At 42.8% G+C, this 15,036-nt stretch overlaps 1 protein-coding gene across 8 annotated transcripts in view; it reads right to left on the bottom strand.

The window, feature by feature from the left end:
• Window positions 1-10,196: 10,196 nt before the first annotated feature.
• RNF38 (ring finger protein 38) overlaps window positions 10,197-15,036 on the bottom strand; it is a 109,850-nt gene continuing 105,010 nt past the window's right edge. For all 8 annotated transcript variants that reach the window (XM_079791267.1, XM_079791268.1, XM_079791272.1 and 5 more), the window contains one exon: window positions 10,197-13,647. In XM_079791267.1, coding sequence (XP_079647393.1) covers window positions 13,585-13,647 — 63 coding nt within the window. In that variant the 3' untranslated portion in view covers window positions 10,197-13,584. The remainder of the gene's footprint in view (window positions 13,648-15,036) is intronic.

Raw genomic sequence — 15,036 nt, 5'->3', positions numbered from 1 at the left:
ACAGTGTGTCTGGGAACTGTAAGCAGGTGGTGCTGCTGGAGGGTAAAACACAAGTCCTTGAGCCAAGGTTGAGGCAGGCGCCACAATCAGGAGCAGACTACGGAGGCTTTTGTTGGAGAGGGGACATGCTAGGAAGACTGCATTTTGTCCTGTAGGCAACGGAAAGCCATTTCAAAGTTTGGGACTAGGGGTGGGATGGGTAGTGAAGGGAGCCAGTGAGATTTGCATTGTGAATGACTCACTGTGGAGGCCGTGGAGAGGTTTGAATATGAGGATGGAGTGGGGGTGAGGCAAAGCTGGAAGCATGACCTTGAAAAGGCAGATGATGGAACCTGAACTAGGGCTGTGGAGAAATGGGAGACAAAGGGACAACTGAGTAGACGTAGAGGAGGCATTAGATGGATGGATTGAGGATGACTTCCCTATTCCTGGCTGGGCAGTTTGAGGGCATAGTGGGGCCAGCAATGGAAATAGAGAATACAGGAGAAGTAGCAAGTTTGGGAGGAATTTGATGAGTTCATACTTGGAGCTATTGAGCCTGAGTGCCTGTAGAATGTTCAGGAGGGGAAATTCAGGAGGAAACTTTCAGCAGGAAGCTGGGAACACCGGGCAGCAGCTCTGGGAAGTTGGGACTGCTGATAAGCATCTGTGAGTCATGAGAACTGATCCTCCCTTGGAGAGGATGCCGTCACTCCAGCGAGAGGGTGCAGAATGGAAAAACGGGAGGCGGAGGAACCAGTCCCAGAGAGCCCTGATATTAAAGGGGCAAGTCAAACAAAGAAAAAGTCAAGGCAGGTGAGAGAAACAACTCCGGGAGAAGCAAGGAGATGGAATGAGAAGAGCAACCAGGAAACCCAAAGGCACACAGCTTTCAGAAATGAAGGAAAATGAGCAGTGTCACATACCACAGAGAAGTCCAGCAAGACAAAGGCTGGAACATGTCATTCAACTAGACATTTAGGAAGCCACTGGTAAACGTGTGGCTGGTAGGGCAGGTCTTGGCAGATACAGTAGCTCCAGTCTCACTGCACCTGTGTGTATGAGGAAGAGGCTTGAGGGTCAAGCTCAGATGCAAGAATCGGTCTTGATCAATATTGAGGGAACTTCATTTTAAAGCTAAATGAAGTTGCATTTTATTTATTTTTAAACATTTTATTGGTTTTTAGAGAGAGGGAGCTGGAGGGAGAGAAACACAGATCAGTTGCCTCCCATATGCACCGGGGATCGAACCCACAACCTGGGTATGTGCCTTGACTGGGAATTGAACCATGCATGCAACGATGCTCAACCAACTGAGCCACACCAACCAGAGCAGGCGGTTGCATTTTAGAACAGGAATGAAAGAAAGAGAGAGCAGGGAGGGAGGGAGGAGGGAGGGAGGGAGGAAGGGAGAGAGGGAGGGAGGGAGGGAGGAGAAAACAGTTTAAACATTCAAAAACCACTTAAACTGTTAGAAGTCCCACTCAGTAAGGAATAAATACAACATTGCGCAGGGAGGAATGAGTCTCTGAGCTGTAGTGATCCTGTACTGTTCTGAGAAACAGGCTTCCGTATGTACACTTTCTGCAAGTAAAAACATTAAAGCACATTTTGGACGTTTATAATCCCCATCAATCCACCTGTACATCAAAGGCTTTTATTTGAAACTTGGTTTTGTACAACAGTGCCCCCTGGTGTGGATGGCATGCATAAATACTTACCTGTTAGCAGCATGAAGGCAATTTTCTAGAAAAAGTATTGCTGCTCTCACTCTAACTTAAAAAACAAGTTTAAAATATATTTTCGGATGAGGGATGTGTTTGATTTAGGAAGTTTGCTTAGGTTTTGTGCAATGCAACGTTGGGGATATCGATGTACCTGGTATGGCTCACTTAAGATGACAAAGATTCATATTTTGCATAGCTGTAGTTCTTTCAAATGGGTCATGGAGTATAAGTATAGAGCACAATGCACTTCTCAAACGGAACCACTTGTATAATGAAGCATATAGGTCAATAGAAAATGACTGACAGCTGAGATGCCCCCTTGTCCCTCTGCTCCTTTCAGTTACTCTAGTTCCTGCCAAGGGTAATCACTACCATATAACACACTACCATGCCATCACATAACATAGGCCCATTTTACTTGTTTTTGAACTTCCTATAATTAGAATAATCAGCATGGAATAATCTTTTGTGTCTTATTCAATATATTTGTTGAGATTTGCCCATGTTGCTTTGGGGAGTTTAGTTCCTTCTCTTTGCTGTATAAAACACCACTGTAAAATGTAACTGTAATTTATCAACTTAATAGTTGATAAAACTTTGGGTTGGTTCCAGTTGGGGCTATATCGTACATGCCTTTAGGTGCATACATTTCTGTTGGGTATGTACCTAGGAATTACTGGGTTACAGGGATGCTTAACTTTAGTAGATAATGTCTAGCACGTTTCTAAGTTGGTGGCTCCAAATTATATTCCCATCAAGGGTCTGAGAACTCCAGTTGCTTCATATCCTCACCAACACATGGTATTATTAATCATTTTTTTAAATTTTATTTTTTATTGATTTCAGAGAGGAAGGGAGGAGAGAAACATCAATGATGAGAGAGAATCATTGATTGGCTGTCTCCTGCACACCCCCCACTGGGGATCGAGCCCACAACCCGGGCATGTGCCCTGACTAGAATCAAACCATGATCTCCTGGTTCATAGGTCAATGCTCAACCACTGAGCCATGCCCAATGGGTTTTTTTTTTTTTTAAGAAACTTTATTTTTCGACAATCTTATTTCCATTCTGTTTAAGAGTCTGTGGAAGAACAGCTTAGGACCACTCAGTGGTTGTTCCCACCCATGCAGTGGCCTGAGCAGTGGGGGCTGCAGCCCAGTCTTCAGTGGCGGCTGAGCACTCCAGGCTTCAGCAGGAAACTGGACAGGCACAGCGGGCACCTGCGCCTCCAGGCCAGCCTGCAACCTCAGCTGAGCAGTAGTGAGCTCGGGAGCAGTCCATTCACCCTGAGATGCCTCCTTGGTCACGGCCTTTTCAGCAGCGGCCTGCTCTCCCTTTTCAATCTCTTCCGGGTCCCTGTCGAAGCAGACATCAGGCATGACCTCCCATGGCTGCTCAGGGGAGATGGTGCCACACGTGCACAGAACTTCCTGGGTCACCTCAGACCCCTGGGTGAGCCCCCTTGTTGCTGCAAGGGATGGCGATGTCCACAGAGTGCAGAGGAGAGTCTGTGATGCACAGAGCAGGGGTAGGCAGGTTGGCACAAGACGCCTCTGTGAGGCTGGTGGGCAGCCGTGGGAGCAGTAACCACCAGGAGTCTCGCCTCCTGGAGGGCTGCCTGGATCTGGTTGATGAAGGTCTGGGAGTGAAGTGTCCAGCAATAGCAGTGGCTCCAGGAAACTTCAGCACAGCTCGCTGGACGATACGGCTTTGGCATCAGCTGGGTTTTCAGTGGCAACAATGGCAGAAGCTGCCAGCAGAAGCTCCTCCCAGATTCTCTTCTTCCTTTTGTAGACGGACTGTTCTATTTGGAAGTCAAGGTTTGGTGCCACATAAGTGGGTTCCTGCTGCAAGGAATTTGAGGACATCCTCATCCTTCATTTGCAGGACATCGGGGCTCCAGACATTGTGGAAGTTTCCCTTTAAGTTACGTGGGCATCGAGAACAAGGCTGTCTGGGTCCCACTCAGGGTAGCACGGAAAGGTGTTAATCTTTTTAATTATGACATTCTGGTGGGTATATGCCATGTTTTTTGTTTTTTTTAAAAAACAGCTTTAAGAAGTAATTCATATACCATACAACTCACCCACTATATTCAAAGCCAGTATATTTAAAGCTTTCAGTAAGTTCACCACCATTTCAGAACGTTATCATTATCCTCCAAAGAAAACCCCCCACTCCTGAGCTGTCACCCCAACCCTCCTACCCCTCAGCTCCAGTCAACCACTAATTTACTTTGTGTTTATGGATTATTGGTAGTTCATCTCATGGTAAAATTGCGTAACATATAATGAACCTAAAGCAGTCACATTTTAGTGCAAAAAAGTAAAATTTAAAAGCTATCAAGACTACAGCATAAAATTTCCAAAAGCCTCCCAATATTTAAACCAAAAAAGGGGGGATAGTAGAAGAATATCATGTAAGGAAAAATAGCCTGTAAATAATTACAGCTAGAAAATTTTTACTTTAGAAAATTAACTTTCATTTGTAATGCTAACAGCAAGACACCCAGGTAAAACATACATGGTGTCAAAACAAGCCAAAGGAAAATCGTTTGGGCAAAAAAATGAAAAAGGATCGCAAGTCAAATTTATGGAAAATATTCCTTTACTAACTTTTGGTCGAGAATATGTTTGGATATTTTAGGAAACAACTCCGAGACCATGTGGATTCCTGCAACAGAGAGGAATTGACAGGAGTACTCCAGCCATGAAGTCAGAAGAGAAGCAGTCCAGAGATGGAAGACGCTGACCATGCCTTGCCATACTAGCAGTCAGCAGATGTGCGTCACTGCAGTTTGCCCAGGACCAAACCAGAGAGGGTCGGACCTGCATTACCACCATTTGTCCATCATCCAGAACTGAAATATCATTGCTGTTATGTACACATAAACAACTGTTGGACATAGAAATCGGGACTCAAAAGAACTGTTGGCCCAGAAAGAAACTCACTATAGACTGATTCATTTGCCTCTCAGCATAACCATTATTGCTTGTCTCATTTTCGGTTCCTATAAGTGTATTCCTAGTATCACATGAGCTCACTCATCTAGGGGAAAAGATGAACAACATAGACTGAAGAACAAGAACAGCATTGATCAGACTGTCAGACCTCAGAGGGAAGGTAGTGGAGGGTGGGGACAAGGGAGATAGATCAACCAAAGGACTTGTGTGCTTGCATATGAGCCTAACCAGTGATCACGGACAACAGGGGGATGGGGGCATGCGTGTGGGGGGGTTTGGGGTGGGAATGGAGGGGGGGGTTGATGACAAATATGTGATACCTTAATCAATAAAGTAATTTAAAAAAAATCAGCTGAAGATAAAGCAATGAGTCCCTTTAACATTTTTCAGGTCAAAATTATTTTGGTCATGCTTTATGGTAAGAAATTCTGGAGAGTTGAGTTCATTTGTTGGAACAGATTCAAATGATTTGCTGAGATAGGACAATTCTGGCTTTTTCTAAGGTAACCCTATAGCAGACCTGTATGTAGGTCACTGTTCCACTCAGTTGAAGACGATAGACACAGAGATGTGAAGGACCACGTGTAGAAAGAAGAAGAGATTGGAGTTATGTGTCTACAAGCTAATGATCATCCATGAGAGACATGGGACAGATCCTGAGCCTCCAGGGAAAACCAACCCCTTGGTTTTGCACTTAGTTTGTGGGGAACAGAAATGAACTTTGAACTCATTGTGGTTAATTATACTTTTACTAGAGGCCCAGCGCACCAAATCATGTGGGTAGGGTCCGTAGGCCTAGCCTGCAATCCGGGCCATCTTCTGCCCATTCGCCAGTCCCCAGGCCCAACACCGCCTCCACTGCCAGGCCGGGTAGGTCACAGGCACGCCCCGTAGCTTCTGTCAGTGCCACAAGCCCCAACAGCAGCGGCTAAGGTGGTGCCCGCGTGAGCAGCCCCAAGTGGGCAGCTCGTTCCATCAGTGACCGGCCCAGTGCACGCGGATGGAGGTGAAGTCGCCGGCGCCCACTTTCCCACTGGCCTGAGCCCCCAAGCAGCCAGGGATGAGCTGGGGATCCAAACGGCCTGACAGCCAGCTCGGTCCTCCCACCACCTACCTCAGTTCCCCTGCTCACCATCACTGATCCATTGGAGCCTGCGGTCTAGGGGGAGGGCCCAAGAGGTCAGCCGTTCAGCCCGCTTGGCAGTCCCCAGTCCTGCCCCACCGCCACCCACCTGCTTCCCTGTGGTTCCCCATTTGCCTGCGGGCGGGGGAGGTGGAGAAGGGGAGGGACCAAAAGGTGGTCAATGCACCTCATGGCGATTGGTCGAGCAGTCGTTCCGGTCATTCCGCTTATGGTTCCTGGCCTTTTATTATATAGGATTGGGCAGCATCATCTATAAAGCTCATTAGTCTGAAGTACAAGAGATCTGAAACACTTGGTAGTGAGCTGAACACAAATATTTACAAGAATTTTATTCTCCGGTGCAATCAGATCTTGTGAGCTATTAAGAAATAATGAGTCCGAAACTGGTTTGGCTCAGTGGATAGAGCGTTGGCCTGCGGACTCAAGGGTCCCAGGTTCGATTCCGGTCAAGGGCATGTACCTGGGTTGCGGGCACATCCCCAGTAGGGGGTGTGCAAGAGGCAGCTGATAGATGTTTCTCTCTCATCGATGTTTCTAACTCTCTATCCCTCTCTCTTCCTCTCTGTAAAAAAATCAATAAAATATATTAAAAAAAAAAAAGAAAGAAATAATGGGGGAGAGAAACCAAGATGGCGGCATAGGTAAGCACCTAAACTGCTGCCTCGCACAACAATTTCAAAACTACAACTAAAAGACAGATCGGACATCATCCAGAACCACAGGAAAGCTGGCTGAGTGGAAATTCTACAACTAGAAGGAAAGAGAAAAGCTCACGGAGAATCAGAGGAGCTGCAAAGGGCTGAGGTACGGAGACACGTGCGCAGAGAGGAAGGGCGGCTGAGTGCTTGGCTGGCTTTCTCTGGCGGTAGGGGGAAGGAAGCCCCCAACTGCACTGAACCCCAGTTCCGACTGCACTGAACCCCAGATCCGGGCGAAACCCCATGGACCCAGGCTCATTCGGGGGGAGTCTGGACTATCAGGTAAAGAGAAAGGCACAAGGAGACTCGGAGACTCAGGGGAGCTGAGGCAGGCAGGGGTCTGGAGGCGTGCGTGCACGCACACAAGTGCGCGCAGAGAAGAGTGCGGAGGTTGCCGCTGGCTCTCCCTAGCAGAAGGGAGTCGGAAGCTCCTGACTGCACTGAACCCCCGTTCCGACTGCACTGAACCCCAGTTCCATGTGAGCCCCTGGGGACCCACGCTCTTACGGGGGGAATCTGAACTGTCAGGCGGAAACTCAGGGGAGCCGCGGAAGGCAGAGGTCCGGAGGCACGTGTGCAAGGGCAGGGCTGACGGGAAGCCAAGACTGTCTGCTCAGCCCTGAGACTCCGCCCCATCAAAGCTGAGCACAGAGGCTTTTGCAATTTTGCAAGTCTGGTCCTATAAGGCTGTCTCCAGCACAGAAGGTCTCCCGGCGTAGACACAGCTGATACAGCAAATTGGCCTGGAGGTCAATTCCTCCCAGTGATACCAACAACAATCAAGACTTATCTACAATAAGGCTGTACACACAGTCAACAAAATGGTTCATCAAGATTGTCCACCTCAGGTAACTGGGGAGGCCGTCCCACTGGGCCATATAGGAAACGTAGCATACAAAGCTACCCTACCAACTCAGGGAAGCAGCGAAAATGCGGAGACAAAGAAGCAGATCACAAATGAAAGAAATGGAGGAAACGACTGGATATAGAATTCAAAACCACGGTTATAAGGTTTTTCAAGAATTTCATGGAAAAGGCCGATAAATTTAATAAGACCCTTGAGGATATGAAAAAGGACCAACTAGAAATTAAACATACACTGACTGAAATAAAAAATATTATACAGACACCCAACAGCAGACTAGAGGAACGCAAAAATCAAGTCAAAGATTTGAAATACAAAGAAGCAAAAAACACTCAACCGGAAAAGCAAAAAGAAAAAAGAACCAAAAAGTTGAAGATAGTGTAAGAAGCCTCTGGGACAACTCCAAGCATACCAACATCAGAATTATGGGGGTGCCAGAAGAAGAGAGAGAGCAAGATACTGAAAACCTATTTGAAGAAATAATGACTGAAAACTTCCCCCACCTGGTGAAAGAAATAGACTTACAAGTCCAGGAAGTGCACAGAACCCCAAACAAAAGGAATCCAAAGAGGACCACACCAAGACACATCATAATTAAAATGCCAAGAGCAAAAGACAAAGAGAGAATATTAAAAGCAGCAAGAGAAAAACAGTTAGTTACCTACAAGGGAGCACCCATAGGATTGTCAGCTGATTTCTCAACAGAAACTATGCAGGCCAGACGGGAGTGGCAAGAAATATTCAAAGTGATGAATAGCAAGAACCTACCACCAAGATTACTCTACCCAGCAAAGCTATCATTCAGAATTGAAGGGCAGATAAAGAGCTTCAGAGATAAGAAAAATCTAAAGGAGTTCATCACCGCCAAACCAGTATTATATGAAATGCTGAAAGGTATTCTTTAAGAAGAGGAAGAAGAAAAAAGTAAAGATAAAAATTATGAACAACAAATACATATCTATCAACAAGTGAACCTAAAAATCAAGTGAATTAAAAATCTGAGGAACAGAATAAACTGGTGAATATAATAGAATCAGGGGCATAGAAAGGGAGTGGACTGATAATTCTCAGGGGGAAAGGGGTATGGGGAGTGCAGGAAGAGACTGGACAAAAATCGTACACCTATGGATGAGGACAGTGGGAGGGAGGTAAGGGCAGAGGGTGGGGTGGGAACAGGGTGAAGGGGAGCTATGGGGGGAAAAAGGAGAAACAATTGTAATAATCTGAACAATAAAGATTAAATTAAAAAAAAGAGAAATAATTGTAGCCAGTGATGTTTAATTGGCACATTTGGTGTTTAAGGTTTAGTACAATCAAACCATAGTAAGATGGAAAACTTATAAAATGGACAAATAAATTGGCAAAGCTAAGTCCTAAGAGCTCACCTTTCACATCTTAAGGACCTCTGAGAGTCTAGTGCCTTTCCAGAACAGCTCCTTTCCAGGTAAGTGACTTGGGACCCAGGGCTGCATCACCACAGCAAGGAAAGGATGTGGCTTTTCCATGTTCCCCACATGGCCTGTGCTTCCAGGCCTGTTGTCAGAGCCAGCTGCATGGGCTCCCAGCCTTACTATGGGTGGGGCTGTGGTCGGCAAACTGCAGCTCGCGAGCCACATGAGGCTCTTTGGCCCCTTGAGTGTGGCTCTTCCACAAAATACCACAGCCTGGGCAAGTCTATTTTGAAGAAGTGGCGTTAGAAGAAGTTTAAAAAATTTGGCTCTCAAAAGAAATTTCAATCGTTGTACTGTTGATATTGGGCTCTGTTGACTAATGAGTTTGCCGACCACTGGGGTAGGGGATGTGGCAGCATGCATGGGTATTTAACTGAGCAGTAAATACCATTGCCATAAGACAGCACAAGTTTTGGGTTTCTTAAGACATTCAAGGTCCAACACAAACACTCCTTCAAATATGCTGGAAAAATGAGGGAAACAGTCAGGCCTTGGTCACTTTTCTGAATGCTTCTGTCAACTGAGTACTGGGACCAGTCAGAGGGCATTCCCTTCTCTTACGCCAAAGAATGACTGTTTCCTGAAAGACAAAATAATGTTGGAATCTATTATTTGGCCTCAATTTTTCTTGTATTTTGCTTCTACTTTCCTTCTTAAGTAACACAGTCAGCATATACTGTATATAAGTAGGTTGCTTTTATTTTCTTCCTTTTTTAGTCAAAGGGAAGGAATCACACAAACACGTATGGAAAATGACAAGCAGCAGCTTCTCTTTCCATTATTATGCTGACAGTAAGTTGGATGTAAGCTGTCACTAATATAATGAAATATCCCCAATTGTCTATTGTAATCTTATTTCCTGCATCTTACAGTTAACATATATAGAAAGAAATCGTTACCTACTTATACTTCTCTGTTCAATAAGCTTATGCCACAAATGTGGCTAACTTGGCTATCTTTTTGGCCTTTTTATATAATCACCAGAGTCCCGGTGCACGAATTCATGCACACGTGGGATCCAGCCAGCTCACCTCGATGGGGACCTATCGGGCTAGGCCGGCTGGGAGGAGGGGCCATGGCAGTTGGCCAGCTGGCCCTGCCCCAGCTGGCCCTACTCCCAGTCAAGGGGACAATTTGCACATTAGCCTTTTATTATATAGGATGTACCACATGTTAAAATACTAGTTGCTTTGTGTTTCAAAGATGTTTACACAAATGCAGAAACAAAATTGGAATTAGTCTAAAAATTAAATCTAGCTGCTAGTAGCTCAACAGCTCTTCTTGCTGGAATCCCCAACCCCCTCCCTCAAGCACACACAACCCCCACCCTTCCCACACAGTAACATAACACAACAAAATATGTTAAGTGTACATCATACATTTATTACCAACAACCCTCTCAACTCCAAAATTGGGCACAGGGATTAAAAATAAAAATTCATTGCACTACTTAGTAAAGCATTACTAGTAACTTTCATAAAAAATGTACAAATTTTGTTAAAAATTTATCAAGCCTTCAAATGATTTGGTTACAGATATTTATAATACATACATTTAAAACTATGTTAACTGATACAATGGAATATGATTTGAGGAAATGACTCAGCAAATGATTCCAAAAACACCCCTGTAAGCTTTCATAATCTGAAACAAACAGCAAAATGAGGTAACCCAATGTACAACAGGGGGAAAATAGGTTCCTAATGAAGGCCTAAAGACATATATGAAAAATATTCGCACAAGTGAATTATAGATCTCATTCAAAATATTTAAGAGGCCCAAATTTAAGAATCTTTAACAAATCACATTTGAGAGAGTGTATAAAATCTAAATATGCTTCCACATTTTTAAAATTTTGCTTAAAAAAGAAAAAGAAAAATCAGGACAGAAAATCCTAATGAGATCTCAATACCTGGAGGCCTTGACTTATTTTTTGTTTTGTTCTGTTTTGGGGGGTAAGATGGGGGAGGCTGGCGGAAAAAAAGAAAAAAAAATCAAAGATGATAATTCATGTCAAAGACAAAAAACCCCAAAACAAAACCCCAAAGCAGAGTTAAGATGGTAAAGCCAATATTGTTTTAGGAGGAAAGAGGAAGAAGGCAACAAACCAACATTTGCCTGCTATCTGGTGCATCACCCAAGGTGACAACAGCTGGAACAAATCAACTGCTCTTTCTCTTTTGCTAGCCACAAAGCTGCTCATTTTGGCTAGTCTGAGCTGGTTCAGAGCACATGCATGTATACTCCTAATATGTACTAACCACTTAATAAGCAAGTCTGCACACATCTCTAAGAGGCCCATGCAAAGAAAAGACATTCCCAAAGAGAGATCAGTCACAAGAGCCAACAATTCAGAATTTTATCAATAGACCCTGCTGCCTCCTAAATTGCCAACTGCCTCTCAAAAACTTACTGGAAAAGGGATATTATGACAAGAATTCATCGTCAGAGGGAAGAAAGAGCTACTTTTCCTAGTCATTAGTACAATGTGCCTTGTTAATTAGGTATCTATATAAATTAGAAAAAGTGCTTTACTTGCATGCTTCAATAAAATGAATACTGAGTGTAGTAGTGTTACATTAGATCTGTACAGATAAAAAATTTTTTGCAGCTATATAAAAGAGTCTATGTATAAGATGGGCTTTTGCCATTTTAAACATGATTTTTTTAATTAAAAAAAATAAAGATTAAACTCTACGTGATTTGTAATGTAGCTGATTATTATGCCAATAATTTTGGTCTTTAACAAACTTTTTATTCATCAGGAATAGGTGGGGGATTCCTAATGATTTAAAAGTAACATGTGCATGTTATCACTGTTTAGATGTATTTATGATGCACTGACAAATTTAAGGGCAAACAAAGTATGCAAAATTCTATTTGTATGACTAGAGGCAACAGTGTTTGGAAAAGGGCAAAATTGTGCTTCTGTGTAAATTGACTTTACTGAACTCTAAGCTGTGATGAGCTTATAGAGATTTCAAGGGAAGGCAAGTAGCATGGCAGTAAAAGTAGTTAACACTGTTTGAGTAGAAGACCAACACAGAGCCAACTGAAAGCTGAGTGAGGCTGGCAGCAAATCATCACAATCCTGACTGGAACTACACAGCTTGTGCTACTGCAAAGCAATGACATCAACCGCAGGGAAGAGGCAGGCAATGTTGAGCACACAAAGAATGAGAGAGGAATCTAAACACTGCTGGAAAACTGAATTTAAACAATCTGCATTATGCTCAATAAATCTATTAAAAAAAACCACACAGCTATGTATGAAAATATTTCAGATCAACTAAATGAAGGTCAATTCCTGTTTTACAGCATTATTTTTTATACAAAAATCATATCTTCATTGTACTGCAAGTATTTTGGACACCTGTTATAATATTTTTCTCATTCAAAAAAAAAAAAGCAATAAAACATCAAAGCACATCAGGTCTAAGGAACTAGAGCTGTCACAGCACTTGATCCATCCTGGAATCGAGGGTTTTGATGAGAAGCACATTTACTGAGAGAAGAACTAGACAACTTTCAGAGTTGGAGCTTGGCAGGTGAATTAACTCAAACAGAAATACAGTTTTCTTAAAACAACTTAGTTGCCCATGGGAGCTTGAACAAAGAACATATACCAGAAATCAAGCTGAGTTAGCTAACAGATTTTGTTCTGTTGGAAGTCAAGGAAGTGAGACTTCATGGGACCAGTGGTATTCTTAGAAATATATTACTCAAATATCTTCAGAATAGACTACAATCTAAACATTAAAAAAAAAAAATCACAAGTACTTCCTTAAGAAGCTTACTGGAAATGTAAAGGAAAAAACAAGTATCAACATTCAAATCATTGATTGAAATGCTAATATTGCTAACTGATGATGTATGATATTGCACCTTCTTTTTGGAAACAGCAAATTGGAGATTTAAAAAGTTTTCAGAACAGAATAAAAAAATCAGGTTCATGGAGTGAGATCTGTTACACTTTTTTTTCTTAAGTGACCCACTTGGACCACCAATGAAGAAAAGGTGACAGCTGCCTGAAGCAAAGGAAGGCGGCTTTTCTCATTCCATTCATCGGGAGGGAAGGGGATGGAGTATTCAATGCTTGTAATTGATGCACCCTTAGCAATCAGTGTGCAACAGCAAACACAAGGGGAAAAAAAACCAGTGTACAGTACTAGTGCTGTTTAAATAACACACCAGATTATACATTGCAGCATAATTAAAACTACACACACATTCTTGGTACATGCTGGTATATAGATCTCATACACACATTAGCTACCATGCCTGCACACAAGTAGTTACACACTCTCTCTCACACACAGAGATACATTTATCACCAACAGTCATACGTTGCATTCATTTCCACTCACAGTTTCTGAAGGCTCTATATAAGGTAGATTGCTATATCATCTGGAGCTACCACTTTTTATAAAAGCACATGCTAAAAGATCACGTCCACTGTAATCTTGCAGCAACACTCGGAATGATCACACAAAAACCAGGGAATGTTAGTGCACACACAAAATTAAGCTAAAGAAAAAGTCTTTGGAGTTCCAATCACACGGTTAGTATAACAATCCCATAATTATGAAGACTAATTGTAAGCTTTTATAGTTGATTAAGTCACACAGTGCAAAGAAAGGTCCATTGACCCTTTTGGTAAAGGGAGGGCTGGAAGCCACACAGATTAAGTTCAATGGATAGTCCGTATATACATGTGATGAGGAACACCCAAATTAAATTTGTGCTCTTAGGTTGGTCATTCTGAATCCCGATGCACTTCTGAAGCATCAGCTCGACAAATTGGGCAAGTACGATTTGCCTAAAACACAAAAGAGAAAACTTGTCTGAATTGTGACTTACACAATGAAACATATTAAAAGCAATGGAACTCTTTTTACTTCCCATATAGTTTCTACATTCTTTGTTCTTTGAAGAGGGTACAAAGCAATAATTTAATATGTCTTTTAAAAAATACCCCATTAAATCTAAAAAAACTAATAACCTATGATTGATTTTTTTGGTTTTATTTTTGATTAATTTTTTTAAAGGGTCTACCTTCACCATATAGACAACATTATCCATCACCAGTTCAGACAAATTTAATTAACTGGCTTAAAAAACTCCATCTCAACAAATGACACCACCATTTGCTGAGTTGCTAAAGCCATCAACATAGGCATCACCTGCTCTCTTTCTATAATCCATTATTCATCAAATACTCTCATTTCTTTATTATAATAGCTTTCAAATCAGTCCTTTTCTTTTCATTTAATTGCCACTATTTGTGCTATGTATGGCTCAGAACATCCTTATTCCATCTTCCTGCCTTTCAGAAATTATTCCTTGTAGTTCATTCTCTAAACAATGGCCAGTGATCTTTCTAACATACAATCTCACTCATATCTCTTCCACATCACTTTCAAGATATCAAGCCCAAACTCCCTCCACTTCACAGTGACTTCACAATAAGCTGGTCACTGGTTACATTTCTGAACATCTGTCTCTTCTCTTGCCACTAGCATACACTAGTTATCAGCCACATGGAACCTGTGGTTTTCTGATTATTCTCTCTTCTCACATGTCAGGGTTGAGCGTATTTAATGCTTTATTTTTCTAAAAGTTCAGACTCTTCACCTTCAGGATTCAGTTTGGGCTAAACTGGGTACCCTTAATCTGTGCTCATCTGTCTTCCTCACCAAACTGGGAAGTTATCTAACCCAATATTATTATCTCCTAATGAGAATATTCTAAAAAATTCCCACACAACATAAAGTTAACTAATTTGTGTCCTTTGGACTTAAAAAAATTTTTTAGTATCTACAAAAGAAAAAAAGGGTCAGAATTAAAAGCACTAGAGGTTTGTTCCCATGTAAATCTCTGACAAAGGAGCTCCAGTGAGGTCCCCTTCTAAACACAGGAAACTGGCCTAATGAACCCAGGCCTTACCCCTACATACCATGAGAAAGTTAGGACATCCTTATATAATAAAACCCTAATATGCAAACTGACCAAATGGCGGAATGACCGGTTACTACAATGCGCACTGACCACCAGAGGCAGATGCTCAACGTAGGAGCGCCGCTCAGCCAGAAGGCTGGTGAGTGCAGCAGCGTTGGCTGGAGCCTCCCGCCACTGCAGGTGGGTGGTAAAGAGTGAGGGGTCCGGACTGTGAGAGCCCCAGACTGCAAGGGGGGATTGGGCCTAGGTC

The sequence above is a fragment of the Cnephaeus nilssonii genome (genome assembly GCF_951640355.1).
Source record: "Cnephaeus nilssonii genome assembly, chromosome: 14".
NCBI lineage: Eukaryota > Metazoa > Chordata > Mammalia > Chiroptera > Vespertilionidae > Cnephaeus > Cnephaeus nilssonii.
The sequence above is the reverse complement of the archived record's forward strand: the minus strand, read 5'-3'. Positions and strand labels throughout refer to the sequence as shown.